The 17,728-nt window shown below is 54.6% G+C and overlaps 7 protein-coding genes across 7 annotated transcripts; 1 reads left to right on the top strand and 6 right to left on the bottom strand.

Annotated features, from left to right (window-relative positions):
- Positions 1–416: 416 nt before the first annotated feature.
- Positions 417–1,529, bottom strand: P153DRAFT_342070 (kinase-like protein; the record flags this gene model as incomplete). Its single annotated transcript, XM_033665954.1, has 1 exon — positions 417–1,529. One exon carries the CDS (start codon positions 1,527–1,529, stop codon positions 417–419), a length of 1,113 nt encoding a protein of 370 aa, XP_033522792.1.
- A 361-nt stretch (positions 1,530–1,890) lies between these two features.
- P153DRAFT_367553 (uncharacterized protein) lies at positions 1,891–2,602 on the bottom strand. The gene is made up of 2 exons (XM_033668298.1): positions 2,368–2,602; positions 1,891–2,314 (listed from the first exon to the last, which is right to left on the bottom strand). The coding sequence occupies exons 1-2, from the start codon at positions 2,450–2,452 to the stop codon at positions 1,956–1,958; spliced, it is 444 nt and encodes a 147-aa protein (XP_033522791.1). The 5' UTR covers positions 2,453–2,602; the 3' UTR covers positions 1,891–1,955.
- A 186-nt stretch (positions 2,603–2,788) lies between these two features.
- On the bottom strand, positions 2,789–4,982 carry P153DRAFT_293211 (ATP-binding cassette transporter-like protein; the record flags this gene model as incomplete). The annotated part of the gene is made up of 6 exons (XM_033663883.1): positions 2,789–3,856; positions 3,913–4,056; positions 4,113–4,371; positions 4,448–4,660; positions 4,718–4,745; positions 4,793–4,982. 6 exons carry the CDS (start codon positions 4,980–4,982, stop codon positions 2,789–2,791), a joined length of 1,902 nt encoding a protein of 633 aa, XP_033522790.1.
- Positions 4,983–6,432: 1,450 nt separating this feature from the next.
- Positions 6,433–10,117, bottom strand: P153DRAFT_293287 (uncharacterized protein; the record flags this gene model as incomplete). The annotated part of the gene is made up of 7 exons (XM_033663887.1): positions 6,433–7,063; positions 7,126–7,697; positions 7,745–8,327; positions 8,365–8,786; positions 8,831–9,387; positions 9,436–9,733; positions 9,782–10,117. 7 exons carry the CDS (start codon positions 10,115–10,117, stop codon positions 6,433–6,435), a joined length of 3,399 nt encoding a protein of 1,132 aa, XP_033522789.1.
- Positions 10,118–10,533: 416 nt separating this feature from the next.
- P153DRAFT_318174 (tetratricopeptide repeat protein 1) lies at positions 10,534–14,436 on the top strand. Its single transcript, XM_033665048.1, has 3 exons — positions 10,534–11,044; positions 11,096–13,152; positions 13,207–14,436. Exons 1-3 carry the CDS (start codon positions 10,651–10,653, stop codon positions 14,266–14,268), a joined length of 3,513 nt encoding a protein of 1,170 aa, XP_033522788.1. The 5' UTR covers positions 10,534–10,650; the 3' UTR covers positions 14,269–14,436.
- A 266-nt stretch (positions 14,437–14,702) lies between these two features.
- On the bottom strand, positions 14,703–16,136 carry P153DRAFT_386519 (phosphoglycerate mutase-like protein; the record flags this gene model as incomplete). The annotated part of the gene is made up of 2 exons (XM_033670539.1): positions 14,703–15,481; positions 15,533–16,136. 2 exons carry the CDS (start codon positions 16,134–16,136, stop codon positions 14,703–14,705), a joined length of 1,383 nt encoding a protein of 460 aa, XP_033522787.1.
- A 468-nt stretch (positions 16,137–16,604) lies between these two features.
- On the bottom strand, positions 16,605–17,648 carry P153DRAFT_376556 (PIG-P-domain-containing protein; the record flags this gene model as incomplete). The annotated part of the gene is made up of 1 exon (XM_033669669.1): positions 16,605–17,648. One exon carries the CDS (start codon positions 17,646–17,648, stop codon positions 16,605–16,607), a length of 1,044 nt encoding a protein of 347 aa, XP_033522786.1.
- Between the last annotated feature and the right edge of the window lie 80 nt (positions 17,649–17,728).

Here is a 17,728-nt window from a genome sequence, read left to right as displayed (position 1 = left end):
CTGTACGGGGTGACAAGTTGAAGTGACGTATAGCGTGTAGTTTGAAACCAACTGCATAAAGGGTTATTGCTTTCTCGGTATGTCGTCCATGAGCTGGCGAGGCATGCTAGCACTAGTGTTACGCTGACTCGATCACACTAGATAGTTACTTTTAGGCACATAGAACGCCTTAGTGGTCGACAAAACTGAACTACTGATTAACTATACACGTTCGTGCATAGTGCTTATCGAAAGCTTGGATAACATGACGTCAAATCGTCCAAGTCTCCTGGAGATTAGGTGCGCATACTCCCGTCGGGTTCTGGGCAAGCAAGCCTATCTGGGTAGATGATTATCAAACACCCATATGCATCTGCCGAAAACGGGTTGACGGTGTAGTAGTCTCAGCCATGATCGTGGTACCATCCACAACTGGTTCATGCTCTCCTGATAACTGGCCACCACTCATCCTCCACATCTTCTAATAGGGGCGACTTCATAACCTTCTCCCACTCACCATCCAAGACGTCATCTAGCACTGCAACGCCCAAATCAACCAGCTTGCGCGTACTCTCTTCATCTGTCCACTCCACTCTAGTAGGCCAGAACGCAACATGCACAGCCCAATGCACTACCATTCTCTTCACCCACGTCTTTCCAATTTGCATACCATCGCTCTCCCTGGCCATGATGTATGCCCTCAAGAAGGCAGGACGCAGGCCTCTGCCACCTCGAAACCGATCGAGTAGGAATGCTTCGGCTGCGAATTGTCCAACATCTGTCGCGCTCGTGCCACGACGTACCATCTCCCAGTCCACGATTGTAAGGTCTGCCGGCTTTCCATCTGGGATGTCGTTGAGCCGAACCAGGACGTTACCAGGCCAGAAGTCTCCATGACATATGCATTCATCGTCTGTCGCGATCAGGCTGCCAAAATCTTCGTTGATGCGCTCAGCAAGCTTTGTATCATATCCATACTTTTTGAGGGCTGTGTGTAGGTTGCTGTACGAGTGTCGATATATAGATAACCCGACAGGATTGTTTCCTCTGACATTTGTTTCATGCGAGGAAAGTGCAAGCGATGTCTCTCTAGAGCATATGTGGAGTGCAGCCAGCCATTGACCTAACTCTCTTGCAATTCCAGGAACATCGAGGTTTGAATTAGTATAAGCATCCTTTAGATTCTGGTCGCCGCCGTCTTCGATGGCTAGAAGCTTCTCCCCTTTGTCATACTTCAGTAGACGTACAACGTGTACCGTCGAGTTGGGAAGTCGATCTGCCAGGAGGCCTACACCGTCGACAGGCGATATGATCTCGAGTATGTGGGCTTCAAAGTCCATGCGCATTTGGTCGAATTGAAAGGCCTTATTGATCCGGAGGAATGGTGCAGCATGCTTGAAGATTGTCGTAGAACCATCGGTGTTCCTGACGCGATATACATAGTTCGCTGTTCCGCCTGTAAGCAGGGTGATAGTAACTGGCGCTTGACTGTGTGTAGCCAGATAGGCACGGAGATCTTCTTCGGTGGTGAGATTGTGAGACGGAGCCATAGGTTAAGACAATGCAGAAAATTGAATAGCAGAGAGAAAGAAAGCAAATGCTAAAGATGAAAAATCACAGAATATGATTAGAGACGAAGGATGTATATACTTGTAACAACCTTCGAAAGTACTTTGACAGTGCGAGTATTACTCCAACTCGACATCCCCAGCTATCAACTTCCTTCCTGGTTGTGAGATGATTCAAAATGAGTCATGTTCATCATCACAATGTTGGTATCGCAGCCATCTCAGCAACTGAGGAAAGGGAGAAGTGGGGTACTTGCACACAATGATGGAAGGTCTAGCCGAGCATGACATCACGTACACCTCCACCATCAACAGAAGTAGTTCACGCAACATACCCTTCAATCTCACATTGCCAACTTCTGAATATCGTCTATAAGCCAGTATCAACACCTCGGTCAGATATGCCCCTCAAAACCAAAACAGACCTTCCTTTGTGCCCTCTTCTGTCCCAACACCCAGTTCCCCAAACTTCGCCTTGATCCTCTCCCCAATCCTAGCCCCAAAAGCCTCCGTATCGCTCAGTGGCGGCATGCCCCCCTCAACATTAAGCTGCGACCTTACCCACACTGTCTCCTTTATATCTTTACACGCATCTTTCATCTGATTGAACGTATCGTTGTCAAATCCACCACCCACAGCGACGGCTATAGGGGGTTGCGTGTAGTTCTGCGAGCCGTGATTGCTGGACGTTTCAGGTGGTGTTTTGCCGGACAGGAGGAGTGGGATGTCTTTTGCACCGGCTTCGGGGGTGAGAATAATGTGTATTACTGGGAAGGAGAAGTTAGATGTGTGTTGTGGTAAGGTAGACGGCAGGATGTACCATCGTATTCCGGGAGGAGGGTTTGCCGGACCCTAGCTGCGATTTTGGGATTCCTGCCGCATACGATGATTGGGATACTGGCCATGTTGGTGGTGAGGTTGGAGATGAGGTTGTTGCGAAATAGTGGGGTTTTAGAGCTTGAAGATCTAATTGAGGCGGGGAAATCTAACTGCTTGATTATGGTTCTTGCAATCATATCGAGGCTGCTACCTCTTATGTATCACTTATCTTATATATTAGTTCGTTGTGGTCGGAGATATCTAGCTTCAAGAGGCTTAGGCTCGCCCTCTCGGCCTCCACATCACGCGAATTCTGCACCAATTCATCATAGATCGTTTTGGGGAACTTGTAACTATCATTTCTTCTTGTTTACTCGAGCTTCCCTTTAAGTCTACCACCACGTCGTCAAACTCAATTTGACTCAGTGTTTCCTCAAAAACAACACCAACCATCCCAACACCCGATACACAAACACAATGACCACCATGTACCCGACATACCGCCCCACGTTCCCGGTCCCATACCCGTACTGGCTCAATACCGCCTTCCCCTCAATCAAACACTGATCCTGCAACGCACTAGGATACATGCACTGACACCCACCATCCTCTGTGCGCGCACAACTAAAATTCCTGTTTCCAAACTCGTTCACCATCATCCCCCGGAACACGTAAGCCTGGTAATCGATGTAGTGGAAGACGTAACGCCAGAAAGCGTTGAGAGTTTCCGGCTGCACCATGAACCCATTCACGCACATCCACAGTCCGTTTGCAAACGCCGTAGCAGCGAGTGCAACGACGAAGATGGGGATCAGCGAGCTGAGCAGCACAACGAGCGACTCTGCCGCCAGCAGGTCGAGGAACAGCCACATGACCCACGTCCAGAAGCCCGTTGCGCTAGGCTGGAAGTTACCAAGCCAGTACGCGATCACGGAGAACAGGATCGTGATGAGGAATAGATATGGAATGCCAATGACGAAGTTTGCTACCATGAACGCAGTCGGTCCGTACAAACCGTTCGCGCGCTCCTTGGTGTAGAGATGCAGGTCCTCAATGTACGCGGGGATGTAAGCAACCGCCATGAAGGACATGAAGGCGCCGCCGAAGAAAATCGCGTTAGTGAAGGCTTGAATGTTGGCCTGCGTAGGCGAGAGACGCAACCACACGGTACCCATCATGATTGCTAGGCCCATGTACATCGCAATCCGGATTCCGTATGCGACGACATCGCGGTAAGATTTTATGAATGAGCGGTGGATGAGGGTGAGTGGGATGAGGAGAGGGTTCGCGGAGTTGTTCGATGAAGGTGTCAGCGGTGCTGGATTGTTTGATACTGAATGAATCTTGGCGGTCAAGGCAGCGGCGGTTGGTGAGTCGGCCCAGGACGTGTGGAGGTGCGCGAGTTGTTGGTTAGATTTTGCCTGATCCTGGGAGAAATCGGTGTTGACAAGCTGGATGAGGTATTCGGCTGGATTTGTGTACATCGGCATCTGAGGATCGATTAGCATCGTACTTCTTCTCGCTTGAGATGAAGGTAAGAACTCACGTTATATCCCAACCCGCCGAAGTAGTCTACTACTTGTTTAACTGGGCCATTGTATGCGACTTTGCCGCGCGACAGGAGCATGAGTTTGTCGAAGAGCTCAAAGGTCGTCGTAGAAGGTTGGTGTATGGATGCGATGACCAGAACCTTTACATTCCGTCAGTCAAGGTCATAACAATTCGGTCTAACGATTTGTCACTTACTTTGTGCTTCCGAGCCACGTCCCTCACAAAACTCATAACCTCATAACTCGCCGCAGAATCCAGCCCACTGGTTGGCTCATCCAAGAACACAATCTTAGGACTCGTGATCAGTTGACTAGCCACACTAACTCTTCTCTTTTGGCCCCCCGACACACCCTTGCGGATTGGTGTCCCGATGATTGTGTCAGCCTGGTTCTGCAGCCCAAATGCTGACAGCAGGCCTTCAATGCGAGTCTTGCGTTGAGTTTTGTTGATAGAGCTACGTCATGTTGGTCAGCCCTAGTGTAGTGCAGCATTTGGGGGCCGAAAAGGAAAGCTGAACCATGTAAGCTTACCTGGGAAGTGCGAGCTGAGCAGCAAAATACAACGTTTCTCGAACGGTGAGAGAGCCGACTAAGGCATCATCTTGCTCGACGTACGAGCTGAGCTTCCGAAAGCTTGCGAGCGAGGTCGGTGTCCCGTTGATGCAAAGCGTCTGCTGGATGGTGGCGTTTGGAGTTGCGGCTCTATGAGCGAGGACGTTGAGGAGAGTCGTTTTGCCAGAACCACTGAGACATGAAATTAGAAGTGATTCTTGAACCGTTGGAGGTGTGCTTTGAGCTTACCTGGGGCCCATCAGAGCAAGCATTTCACCTGTCATCAGATTAGCCTTGACCTGCCGTAGATTCCAATCAACATACCTGCTTCCACGAATCCACTGATCCCATCCAGAATATCAACCGACATCTTCGTCTTCCGATCCTTGACAGAAACGGTAACATCCTCCCAACTGAAGCTCTCCACAACATCGTTAGTCAAATGCGCATAATCCGCACCCTTCTCAACATCAGCAACCTCAGCAGCAACCCCACGCTTAGCAGTAGTAGCCATGATATCTCAGCGTCCAAACTCTGAGCAAAGACAACAGAAAAGCAGGAAAGCAACGAAACAACAAATCAAACAGAGCCCATCCAACGGACAATATATCCATCCCTCATTACCACCAGCCCCCAACTGCATGACTACACTCCGCTCCACTCCCCAGCATACATAGCGTAATCCAGATCGCCGACAAAATGTGGCAGGCGAATACCGAATCCCGCTTACGCTCACGACGTGGCCAGCCTTCGTACAGGAAAAGTAAGCACCCCAACGGTCCGCCCATACGCAGCCCGCCCGCTGATTTGGCACATGGACGCCCACTATCCACAGTACAAACTTCGAGGAGGCTACCGAGGCTCTGGCACCACGGCGGTGCGTGTGTATGGAGCTTACACAGTACATGCATGGAGGTGTAATGTAGTCTGTGCGTGTCCAATCAGCCATGCAGAACGTTGTTTTAACATTGTACATTTCCCTTTATCGTGCGTGCTTTCCATGGGTATGTAGCAAGGTACCTACCCAGAGCGGAGGTCATGTATGCAGGCAGTTCACCTTGCTTCTGCATAGACCTGGGTGTCTATCTCATACAAAGCATAATATATCGTACCACTTCACTTCACACCCTCCCAGCAAGCAAGCAAGCAAAATGCTGACTCGCTTTTCCATACTTCCAGCGTAGACATACGTTCATTCGCCGCGTCACGTCGTGTCGTGTCGTGTCGTATTGCATGCAAATGTACCTGCCTAGTTCCCCCCACGCACAGACGCACACCGTACCGCATCGGACCGTACCACCTCGCCGACGTTCCACAACATCTACCTACATCCACATCCCTATCCACATCCCCGACAACCAACCTACAGGGCTGCACATCCGCGCATCTCCCGCCCGGCTATCAGATCCGATCCACGACAACTCCATTCCATCCCTCATGATGTATCCCCAGTACCCAAGTATCCAATAAAGTGCACCCACCCACACAAATCCACACAACACGACACAAACCCTAGATTTCCTTATGCCAACCTCCCACCTTTCTTCTGCCGACGCTGGATCAACGACTCGATGCGGAAAACCCCCTGCCCGAGACGGTCTAGCGGTTACGCCCTGCCGTCCCCATCGAGATATTGCACATTAGTGAGGTTTGCTTTTTCAACACCACACGGCCGGGCCGTCTCGTGTTTCCGATTCCTCGGGGATGCGGGTACCGGTGCAATGGTGGTGTGGTGTATTTCCAGGTCCACGGACTTGCGAGGGCGCGCGTGCGCCTGGGCTGAAAAGGAAAGGAGGGATCGTGATTGTGGTTGAATGCGTGAGAGAGAAAATGGAAATGGAAATGGAAATATGTAAACATAGATGTAGTGGCAAAATAGCAAATGTAAACATGGTATACTACACACACGCACCATGCGCCTCCCGCCTCTCCCCCACGCTCCACACCACCGCAAAAAAACCTCATTACATGAACTCGCCAATCTGCAGTACCTGCGCGTCCAACTTCCGCCTAGCCTGCACGCCGACCTCCCTGTTCTCCGCCCCGAGCGCCTCCTCATAGCACATCTCAAGCAAGCGCTGCACCTCCTGCTGACCCATCATACCCGCAGGCAAGCCAAAGTCGGCACCAAACTGCCTAGCACGGGCGACAATCGCATCGGGCCCCGCAGTGAACAGATCGAAGAAGAGTGCGGAGTGAGCCAGGGTAGCGCCGTCTTCGATGTTTTTGAGGTTCTGCTGCAGCACGAGAATGTTGAGCTGCATGAGGGCGCAGCCCGTGGTATTCATTTTCTCAATGCGGTGCACGCACAGCGAGAGTAGGTAGGTGTCCATGAGCGCCGTGAGGCCGCGGGTGATGTGCGTGTAGGCTGTTGGGGGGATGGAGGGCGAGACGTCTGTGTCGAAGGCGATGAGGAGTGCGTTTAGCGTGAGGACCGGGGCGGAGGGGTCCTGCGGGGCGTCTGTGGTTAGGGAGAGGTCGGGTTGGATGGCGTAGGTTAGGGAGTGGAGGAGCGTGGTGCGGATGGAGAGGTGGAGGGTGCGGAGGACGCGGGTGCTGAGGGATTGGTAGGTGGATACCACGGCGTCGAAGGAGCTGGGGTAGAGTTAGTCTGCGTTGCGTTGCTACTGCGATGTGAGTTGGTCGGGGAGACTTACGCAGCGGTTTCTCGGTTTAGGGGCAGGTAGATTGGTGCACCTTGCGTTCTGGGCTCCGAGGAGGAGAGGAGTGTCCAGCGCCTGTTGTGTCTCTCGCCGGCGGACTGTGCAAGCGTGGAGTCTGTTGCTCGGTCGCTGATGTGGCGTAGTTGCGCGATCTTGGTGGCGAGCCATTTCATGCTCGTGTACAGGAGACAGAGACTGATGATGGCTTTCTTGTCTTGCACCATGTCCGCTTGGTCTAATGGCTCTGTCTCTACCGCTTGCGATAGTAAGGTGATTTCATGCGCTACTAGTTGATCGAAGGCCTCACTGTCTGTCGGGTCGGCTTGGAAAAGCTGTGAGACAACATCTTCTATCTCTGCCGACTGTGCCCACGCGGCGGATGCTTTTAGGGTTCTACCGGTGGGTGTAGGCTGCGCACGACTGACAAGAGCTGTGTACCAGCTTGTGCACTTCTGCGCATATGTTTCCATCTGGCTAACAACCAATTGGGAGAAAGCCTGATCGTGTGGCAGATTGTCAAGCATCTTGCAAAAGGCAGAAATAAGGACGAAGAAGTTTGCGGTCCCCTGGTACGGTTAGAATGTGTCTGAATCATAGAAAGGGCTCGGCGTACTTTGAAAATAGGCTTCTTAGAGTGCTTCGCCCAGTGGGAATCTTCCTGGAAAGCATCCAATTCAACAAACGTCTGAGCACACAGCTCCACAAGTGTCTCGTCCAGCTGCGGATGGAAAACGTTCACCAGAAAGTCGTCAAGGAACGAAGTCAGTGTCGTCATCTTGATGTCTGCAGTTGGAGGTACAACCTCCTTCAATCTATTCAAAAACTCCAGCGATGGCGGCAGTAGGATACCCATGTTGAAGACGCTTGGCTCAACAAGCAGTTTGTGTCCAGTCGCACTGCCGTCTAGTTTAGTGGTTGTAATTGTAGCCAAATCATCTGGTCTCTTTGAGTTTGACACAAGTCCGGGAACCGAAGACTTCAAAATAGATTCTAGATCTGCTCGCTCTTGTGTGATGTCGGATGACTTGGTATCCATATCTGAGAGACTGAACATGCGCTTGTTCTTGTCTCGAGGAGTACGCGAGAATGCGCTTGTGATAGACGTAGGGCCATTGCCACTCCGGTATGAGGTTTCGCCGTCTGTTGCGAGATAGTCGTGGAGTATTGAGCGCATCTGAATCGCGTTAGTACACATTCTATTACGTTGGAAGTATGCTTGCCTCGCTCTGATACAGCTTCCACAACTCCTTGAACCCACGGGTCAAGGCTTTGCTGGATGAATCTCGCAGACCTTCTCGGCGGACGATGCCAGCAACAACATCATGCACAACTCTATGACTTTCGGCAATCGCCTCAAACCGCGCGTAAAGAGTCCAGAGCAAGTCGTTGAGGAGGGTTGCTCTGATGTCATCGCTTTCAATTTGGGTCTTGGACTTGGCTCCCTTTCTCGTCGCATAAGCCCGCAGTATACTTGGGTGACGTAGGGCGACTTCGTTGTTCGATTTGTCGACAACTTTGAACAGCTCCACAGGCAATCGATCTTCAATGGTGTTGATTGCTATCTCTAGACGGCCCATCTTGTTGAGCGACTCTATTATAAGTCTTATGTACTGGAAGGTGTCCGATTCAGGGTTGTGTGCCGAGTCGTCAGTCATCTGAGAATGTGAGCAAAACACTTTAAATGGGAGGGTTCGCATACCGGCTCGGAAGTGTCGAGACCGTCCAAAAAGTAGAACAATAGCCTGCCACTAATATCTGTCTGAGCACGCTCGGATATATCGCTCTTGACTTGGTTCTGGGCGTACTCTTTCCACCTGTCCTCGCAATACGGCGATTTGAGATAGAGATGGCTGTGGAGCTCTTCGACCAAAATATCGGTGAGTGAGACCTCCTGGTTGCTGAGATAAATACGGAGATCGCCCAGCGCACCGATTGTCTCCATTTCAGATTTTCGGATCATTCGCAACGCGTCTTGGAGGATATCTACAGCCGATAAGAAGCGCTTCTCTGAGATACAAGCCTCTAGTTTCTCGGGTACAAGTTGTAGTTGCGCGATGGTGTTCAACATCTGTAACATCTCATCATAACTTTGGGAAGCTATTGCAAACTCTCGCAGCTCCGGTTTGGCGGATGATAGTTGCGACTTTGCAGATGTAAGAGATGTTTTGAGCTTCCGGACATTGTGCTGAGAGTTTTGCAGACTGTTCTGGATTTGATGGAAGGTACCGATGGAGCTGTTGAAGCCCTGGTGGTGCTCTATCTCTATTAGCTAGTATTCAACTCCAACACAGCCAAGGCACTCACCATTCACAATCGTCTTCAGTGCCTGCTGGAGCTCCTGGTGTGTTCCCCGGAACTTGCCGTACTGATCTGCCAGTCCGAGGGAGCTCGAGTCCATGAGCTTCAATGCGACCTCGATTGGTATGCATTGGTCCTTGGTCATGAAATCCCATTTCTGCTGGATGTACTGCAGGACCTCTTCAATGCGCTGGCTTCCCGGGCCATAGTTGGTAGCAGCTGGTCTGGGTCGACCGACTCCATTCTGCCTCTCCCCGCTACGTCGTTTTGCCTGCGAGCGCTCGAGACTGGTAGGACGCGAGATCTGGGCAGCCTCCTCTTCGCGCACACGACCTGGACGGCCCTGTTCGACACTCGGTCGCGATCCAGAGTCTTCTCGTCTAGCTCCGAGCCCGCCATAACCACCGGGCCGCCTCTCGCGGTCGCCGCTTGGCCGCCTTGCAAACTCGTCTTCTCTGGCAACAATGCCTTCATAGGCGCTTGGTCGTCGTTCGCGTTCGCCGCTCGGTCGCCGCGCGTTTTCGTCCTCTACAGCGTCTAGGCCTCCGTATCCACCAGGTCGCCTTCGCGGCTCGGTGCTGGGTGGTCCGAGATCGTCGGCTGCAGCGTTGTACCCGCCGTTGTTATAGCTTCCGTTTGAGTAGCCTCCATTCGCGCCCGCCCGCGGGTAACCAGGAATGCGCGACATGGCGCGCTCGGATGTCGCAGTTTACCGTGGGCGTATGCGGAGGAAGGGCCAGGTCATGGTGTGCGATTGGGAGGTTTGCGCGTCGACGTCCTGTTAGAGTGTGTACTGTCCTTTTGCGGGGAGCTCGGAGGTGTACGTTGAAACTGCAGGGATCACGGGCTGCGATGTCGATGGATGCGCCGAGCCGACTTGCATACGAGGTATGGCGGAACGACGCAGGTAAAATCGGTGATTATTTTCCAATGACACTACTCGGATCACGCTTCACTGCCTCTACTCATCCAGTGCGCATTATGCTGATGTTGCTCGTAATGCCAAGATATTCCGCTCCGCCCCGCAAGGAGAAGACTAACCTAATCGAGGCTGCTCCTGCACGCTCTCACTTCGCGATTCTTTGACCAGCCATCCACTCAACAACTCAACGCAGGCAACCCGCAGCCTCGCGCCCTCACCCCATCGTATTCGCCCTGCTATGTCGCGCTGATAGCTCGATTCTTCCACCTGCCTCAATTCCCACCCCGACACAGCTCGCCATGGCTGCAACACAGGCGAACGGCGCGAACGGCGTGAATGGCGCAGGCACAATGTTTCCTCCACCGCGTTTCTCGGACCTCCCCAGCAACCTCAACATCCCGACGCTGGATGAAGGCCAAGACGCCGAGATTGACATCTCGCTCGACGAGGACATTGAGGGCGATCCTACGGACTTGGTCACGCTGCTGCAGAACGAGAACAGTCCCACACCGACATGGGTCACGGTCGCGGTTGCTTACGCGAAGCACAAGAAGGTCGACCACGCCATCGATGTGCTGAGTCAGGCCGTCAGCGTGTTTGAGCGGGCGCGCGTCGAGGACAAGCTCAGCATCCTGAACGGGCTCTGCTGGCTGTATCTGCTCAAGTGTCGCGAAGCACCGCGTCTCAAGCAAGGTAGGCGCGCCGAGCCCCTGCGCATACCCGTCCACTGACACACACACGCAGACGAGCAGCCGGACGCGAAGACCAAGGACCACTACCTCCAAGCAGCCACGGGCGTGCTCAACGATGCCTTGCGCCTCAACCCGTCGCACCCCCCGCTCTTCCTCGCCCGTGGCGTGCTTTTCCTGCTCAAGGCTTCGCTGCAGGCGCCCTCGACTACCGCCGGCCCAAGCGCCGTCAGCACAACCCGCATGGACACGTTGAAGCAGGCCGCACGCTACTTTGAAGACGCACTGCGAGCGTCTGGCGGAAAGAATCTCCTGGCTAGGATGGGCAAGGCGCGCGTCAACTATTCCATGGCCAAATACGCGGATGCTTTGAAGGTGTACCAGAGCGTTTTGGAGAGTTCCCCGGACTTGATCGACCCAGACCCGCGAATTGGAATTGGCTGCTGCTTCTGGCAGCTCGGCTTCAAGGATGATGCTGCTAGTGCATGGCAGAGGTCGCTCGATTTGAATCCAGACTCGAAGATTGCCCTCGTCTTGATGGGCGTCTACAACTACCACCTTACCGCGCAACTACCGCCCTCCGACCCAGCGTTTGCCAACCTGTCCAAAAAGGCTGTCAGCGAGTATTTCGTACCTGCCCTGAAGAAGGACGGCCAGTTTCCTCTGACATGCGCAGCTCTCGGCAGCTGGTTTGTCATGAGGAAGGACTTCCCCAAAGTCGAGAAAATCTCCCGACGTGCTATTGAGCTGACTGACATCAATGCGATCGCCAGCGACGGATGGTACCAGCTAGCCAGGAAAGAGCACCAGCAGGAGAATATAGCGAAAGCCGCCGAGTTCTACGCGAAGTCTGACGGTGCCCGCGGAGGTGACGAGCGCGGCTACATACCCGCAAAGTTCGGATCGGCCCAGATGAACGTCCTCATGTCCAACTACGACGGAGCAAAATTTCGCCTGGAAAAGATTCTCCAACAACAACCTACATTGGAGGCGCAGACTCTTCTCGGCACGCTCTACGCGGAGGACGTATTTGCTGCTCAAACCAACAAGTCTACTGACGACAAGTCGGCTGAACTGAAGAAAGCCCTGAAATACCTCGAAGACGTTCAGAAGGCATGGAAGGACCCCAAAAGAAAAGCCACACCTGATCAGTCTGTGCTGTTGAACTTGGCAAGACTCTACGAAGCTGATCATCCTGACAAGAGCTTGAAGTGCCTTGAAGAGGTTGAGCAGATGGAGCTGGATGCTATCCCAGAGGAGGATTACCCCGAGGATATCGAGGACGAGGTCGAGCTCAAGACGGCATTACGTGAATTGTTGCCACCCCAACTGCTCAACAATATGGGATGCTTCCATTACCAGGCAGAACGCTTTGTTCGGGCACGAGAACTCTTCCAGGCGGCGCTCAACGCGTGTGTCCAGGCAGCGTCTCGCGATGAAACAATCGACACGGATGCTCTCGTCACCTCCATCAGCTACAATCTCGGCCGCACCTACGAGTCGGAGGGTATGCTCGAAGAGGCCAACAACGTGTACAAGGGTCTCCTGAAAAGGCACGCCGATTACGTCGATGCTCGTATCCGCCTCACGTACATTTCTTTGCGCCAGAACCCCACCGACGAAGGTCCGAAAGCGATGAAGCAGCTGTTCAAGGAGAACGAAGACAACGTCGAGGTTCGTGCCCTGTATGGGTGGTATCTGAATAAGTCCAAGAAGAAGGGTCTGGACTTTGCGACGGATGTCGAGCAACGTCTGTACAAGCACACGCTTCAGCAATTCGACAAGCACGATCGCTACTCGCTTATGGGCATGGGCAATATCCTATTGACGATTGCCCGTGAGCTACCTAAGAACTCTGAGCAAGAGAAAGAGAAGCGTCGGAAACAGTACGAGAAGGCCGTCGAGTTTTTCGACAAGGTTCTCCAGCTTGACCCGAAGAACGCCTATGCTGCGCAGGGTATCGCTATTGCCTTAGTCGAAGACAAGAAGGATTTCTCCACGGCACTGCAGATCTTCACAAAAGTGAAGGAGACGCTCAAGGATTACAGCGTCTACGTCAATTTGGGCCACACCTACAGCGAGATCAAGCAGTACGCTCGGGCGATCGAAAACGTCAGTATTCCCCACCACACACCTCATATCAATCGCACCACTAACACCCCCTAGTACGAAGCAGCACTCTCGAAAAACCGCCAACAAGACCCCCGAATCCTCTCCTGTCTCGGCCGCACATGGTACCTCCGCGCGCGCCACGAGCGCAGCATATCCGCCTTCCGCACCGCGCTCGACTACTCCAAGCAAGCGCTAAAAATCATCCCAACCGACCTCTCCTACCAATTCAACGTAGCATTCATCCAATTCCAAATCGCGCAGCAAATCCACTCACTCCCGGAATCCCAACGCACACTAGAAGAAGTCGACGACGCCGCCCTCGGCCTAACCGCAGCAATCACCTCCCTCGAGCAAATCGCCAAAGCGGAATTCCCCCCCTTCCCCAAAGCAGATATCATCTCCCGTGCGAATATGGGCAGGAATACAATGGCAAAGCAACTCGACCGCCACCGCGAAAAACAAGCTGCCTATGAGGATGAAAATGCGTCGAAACTCGACCAGGCGCGTAAGCTGCGCGACGCCGAAATGCGCCGTCGCGACGAGGAGAAGAAACGCAGCGAAGCCGCGGCTTTGGAACGCAAGCGCTTGATCCTCGAAGAACAGGTGCGCGTCGCCGAGCGCGATAGGCGGCTCATGGAGCAGCGCGGCGACGAGGAGCGGCGCCGACTAGACGAGGACGAGGATAAAGAGACGAGGAAAGCGGAGCGACGTGCGCGCGGGGCCGCGAAAGGTGGGAAGCGCAAGAAGAAGGATAGCAATGCGGAGTCGGACTCTGATGCTGGGCTGTCGAGCGATGGCGAGGAGCCGCGGTCGCGGAGGAGGAGGACGAGTACGGAGGGGGAGGGCGTGTCGGATGATGAACGCCCAAGGGAGAAGAAGAAACGTAAGCTTGTTAAGAAGGGGGAGCCCGTGGGCAAGTATAAGAGTGCGCAGTTTGTGGATGATGATGAGGATAGTGAGGTGGATGGGGAGGGGGATGCTGGGGAGGGGGTTAGTGCGCCGCGGGCGAGGAAGGGGCGTGTTGTGGATGATGAGGAGGAGGAGGATGGGGAGGGTGAGGCGGAGGGGAAGGCGAATGTGGATGTGCGTATGGATGAGGATGATGAGGATGAGTAGGGGTGTAGTTTTTCGTCAGTTTTTTGGCTGAGGGCTTGTGTCGCATTGCGATGGGCGTTTTTGGCGCGAGGTTCTTGCTTTGCATTAGCAGCTATCTAGCTATCTGGCGGACTTGTAAATTGTAGGTATATCAACCAACCAACCAGTCAATCAAGTGGTCTAGTCGGTCTCCTGAAGAAACAAAACAGCGTAGATGTAAAAGATTGATTACATTGCATTGCATTGTAATGTAAGGTAAGGTAAGGTAATGTGATATGTCATGTCGTGGTATATTGTGGTATATCATGTCGTCGTTAGCCATCCATCTGCCCATCTCATCTCATCTCATCTCCTTTCTCTCATCCCACACTACACTTCAAACCTGCCCACAAGGACCGTCAAACCAAGCCAAGTCAAGCCAAGCACCACCCCCCCTCCCAACACCAAATCCACACCTACGCCTTCACCGCGTCCTTCTCCCCCACCACCCCCTTCCCCTTCTTCGCAACCCTAAACCCACCAACCAGCATCGCCGCCGCCAACGCACCCAACACAACAGCAAGCGTCACACACGCGCCAATCACCCCGCCCACAGCGGGCGAAACACCCCCCTTCTTCCCCCCACTCGCCTGCGCCGTCGAGCTACTACTAGCAAACGCCGCACAAGACCCCGTAGTATTCGCACAAGCCGCACACCACTCCTGCGTCGTCGACACCGAAAACGCACTCAAATTACCCTTAAAATCCGCCCACGAGACCGCCTCCGCACTACCGCCAAACAACGGGAACGTCGCCAACGGACTCGCCGCCGACGCAGAGTTATTGTGGAACAGGAAGCGGACCTGCATATCCTCCTCCGCGGGCCAGGATCCCGCGCTGACGTCCGCAGCGGTGAAGAGTTCCAGGGCCATGGAGCTAGCGTAGTCGACTACGCCTGTGAAGTTCTCGCTTGCGGCGGGGAGGCCAGCGAGGCCGAAGAAGGACATGAATGTTGCGTAGGCGCCGAATTGGAAGGCGAGTTTTGGCGTGGTGCCGCGCGAGGTGATGGTGGAGTTTAGGGCGGTCAGGATTTCGCCGGCGAGTTGCTTGCCGGCGATTGCGCGGGCGGTGTCGGTGGCGTTGTAGGCTAGGCCCCATTCGTGGGCGTCGGCGAGGGTGCGGAGGTGGGATAGTGTGGGGGCGGGGGTTAGGGTTGTGGAGTTGTGGATTGAGGCGACGTTTAGGAGGTCGTATACTTATTGGGTGTTAGTATGGGTTATGTATTGTAAGTGGAAAGGGGACATACCGATATAAGCGTTCTTAAACGACACCTGATCCTTGGTAAACGTGCCATTCACCTCATCCACAACACCGGCATAGACATCCTTCGTGCTCGCAAGCAGATCAGTGTAGTCCTTACTCTCAAAGTACGAGTTGGAGCTCGTCTTTGCCGACTGGCAGCTACTCGCGTCCTGCAGCCAGCCCGAGTCCTCACTGCCAGCATTGGTCTGAACGGTGTTGATGGGGATAAGCTGGTAGCCATCGAGAGGGGCCTGGACGCTGTTTCCATTGGCGAGAGTCTGCACCGTGTGAACCGGCGGGTAGAGGCCCTGCAGGAAGCCCATAGCGGAGTTCTGCAGCACGTTGTCTACCGGCGCCGTGATAGCAAGCTGCGAGAGCTTGACCTCGTCGGCGCTGATGCCCATGATGGCTGTGGAGCTGGAGTTCAGGTAGCGGGTGCGGTAGTACTCGCCGGACGTGTAGACCTGCTCGTAGCCCAGGGTGGTGAGGTGGGTGGGCGCGAGAGCCTTGGGGCTACGGTCGCCATGGCGGTGGAAGACGTAGGCACCCAGGAGCGTGTCTGCGGCCTCAGCGCCGGCGAGGAGGGAGAGAGTGATGGCAGACTTCATGATTGCAGGTACGAAGGAACAGACGTAGCAACACAACCACCGACAGGCGCATTGGTGAGCATTTTATAGTCGTGACCAGCTTGACTCGGACCCCGCCGAGGGGTAGGAAAAGCTTCCTGCAAGCTTGTGGATATGGCGCTGTAGCTTGGCGATAGCAACATTGCCATGTCCAATCCCATGCCTCGACGTCCCGGATTGCAGTGGAGCAATAGATATCGTGCATGGTGTGTTTGGGCCATGAGGGGCTGCCGGCATAGTGGGGGCACATGTATTTCCACGCTTCTCCGGAAACAAGGCGTTGGGCCGATGGGCGAGGAATCGTGACTGGTTGTCGACCACGGCCGAAGTTCGGATGCGTGTTGTCGGAACTGACAGCCGTGCAAATATCGCAAAGTAGCTTCAGAGCCCAAGTACCGGTAGATGCAATGGGTAGAATGTCAAAGTCAGCGTGACGTCCCCACATCCTGTTCAGTCCTCGCTCCCACTCGCACTCCCACCCCCGTACAGAATCTCGCACACCCCCCCAATCGGCACATCCATGACTGCATCCGTGCCCGTATTCCAAAAGCTCTTCCACTCGACCTCCTCCCCGCCCGTGAAGCGATATGCATCCAGCCCCTCCCCCTCCCCCACGCCCAGCATCCTCACAATCCTGCCCGTCGCCCGCTCCACCACAGCAACCTGCGCCGTCTCGTCGACGAGATTCTCGCAGCTCTCCAGCGGCAGGGTGAGGTACTTTGTATTGTAGCTCGCGAGGGCGACGAAGATGTAGCCGACCAGCACGACGAGCCAGCACGGCACGGCAAGCGCCCACCAGCGGTTGGGGTAGTAGTGAATGCCCATCTGGTGCAGCAGGGGCGCGGGCACATAGGCCCAGAGAATGTACATGAGGAAGGCGGCCGAGCTGCCCAGGTAGACGGCGAAGCCGTAGTACTCGTAGGTGGGGATCTGGGGCGAGGCGCGGGGCACGGTGGGCGCGTGGCGGGCGCTGGCGGTCATGTGCTGCAGGTTGGTCGTGGGCGTGCTGGTGCCGGTGCGTGGGCCGTCGACATCGGACGAGTCGGGCGTCGTGGGGCGCGAGGTTGCGGCGCTGCTAAACGACGGGCGGAGCAGCGATGTCAGGGACGGCGAGGGCGGCAGCGGTGTCGGTGGGCGGCCATAGAAGGGCGGGAAGAAGGCCGTCGCTGTGTCGCGGGGGAGGTGGCTGTAGGAGCGTGATGTGTAGAGCGGGCGGCTGGTGGGCAGCGTGTCCTCATCCTCGTCGGACCCGCTGTCCGAGTCTGGCGGCGCAAACGGGTCGCCGTCTGAGTCTTGGTTGTCTTCTACCGACGCCGCCTCCGAGGGGGCGCTGTTGGACACGGGGGAGCGAGGGCTCGCCGCGGCGGCGGGCTCGTTGGAGCCATGAGCGGGCGATTCCGAGGGCGTCCGCAGTGACTGCAGTGTCGGGAGATTGGGCGTAGACTTGGACTGCAGACCGGGAGGCACGGGGCTTCCTCTGCTGTATCGTGACATGTCGTTGGTCTGGGGCGTCTGCGTGGGATTGCGTGCTCCTTGGTGCATCTTGGCTTGGAAGAGCGAGCGCCACGAACACG

Source organism: Dothidotthia symphoricarpi (assembly GCF_010015815.1).
Source record: "Dothidotthia symphoricarpi CBS 119687 unplaced genomic scaffold P153scaffold_12, whole genome shotgun sequence".
NCBI classification, from domain to species: Eukaryota; Fungi; Ascomycota; class Dothideomycetes; order Pleosporales; family Dothidotthiaceae; genus Dothidotthia; species Dothidotthia symphoricarpi.
The sequence above is the reverse complement of the archived record's forward strand: the minus strand, read 5'-3'. Positions and strand labels throughout refer to the sequence as shown.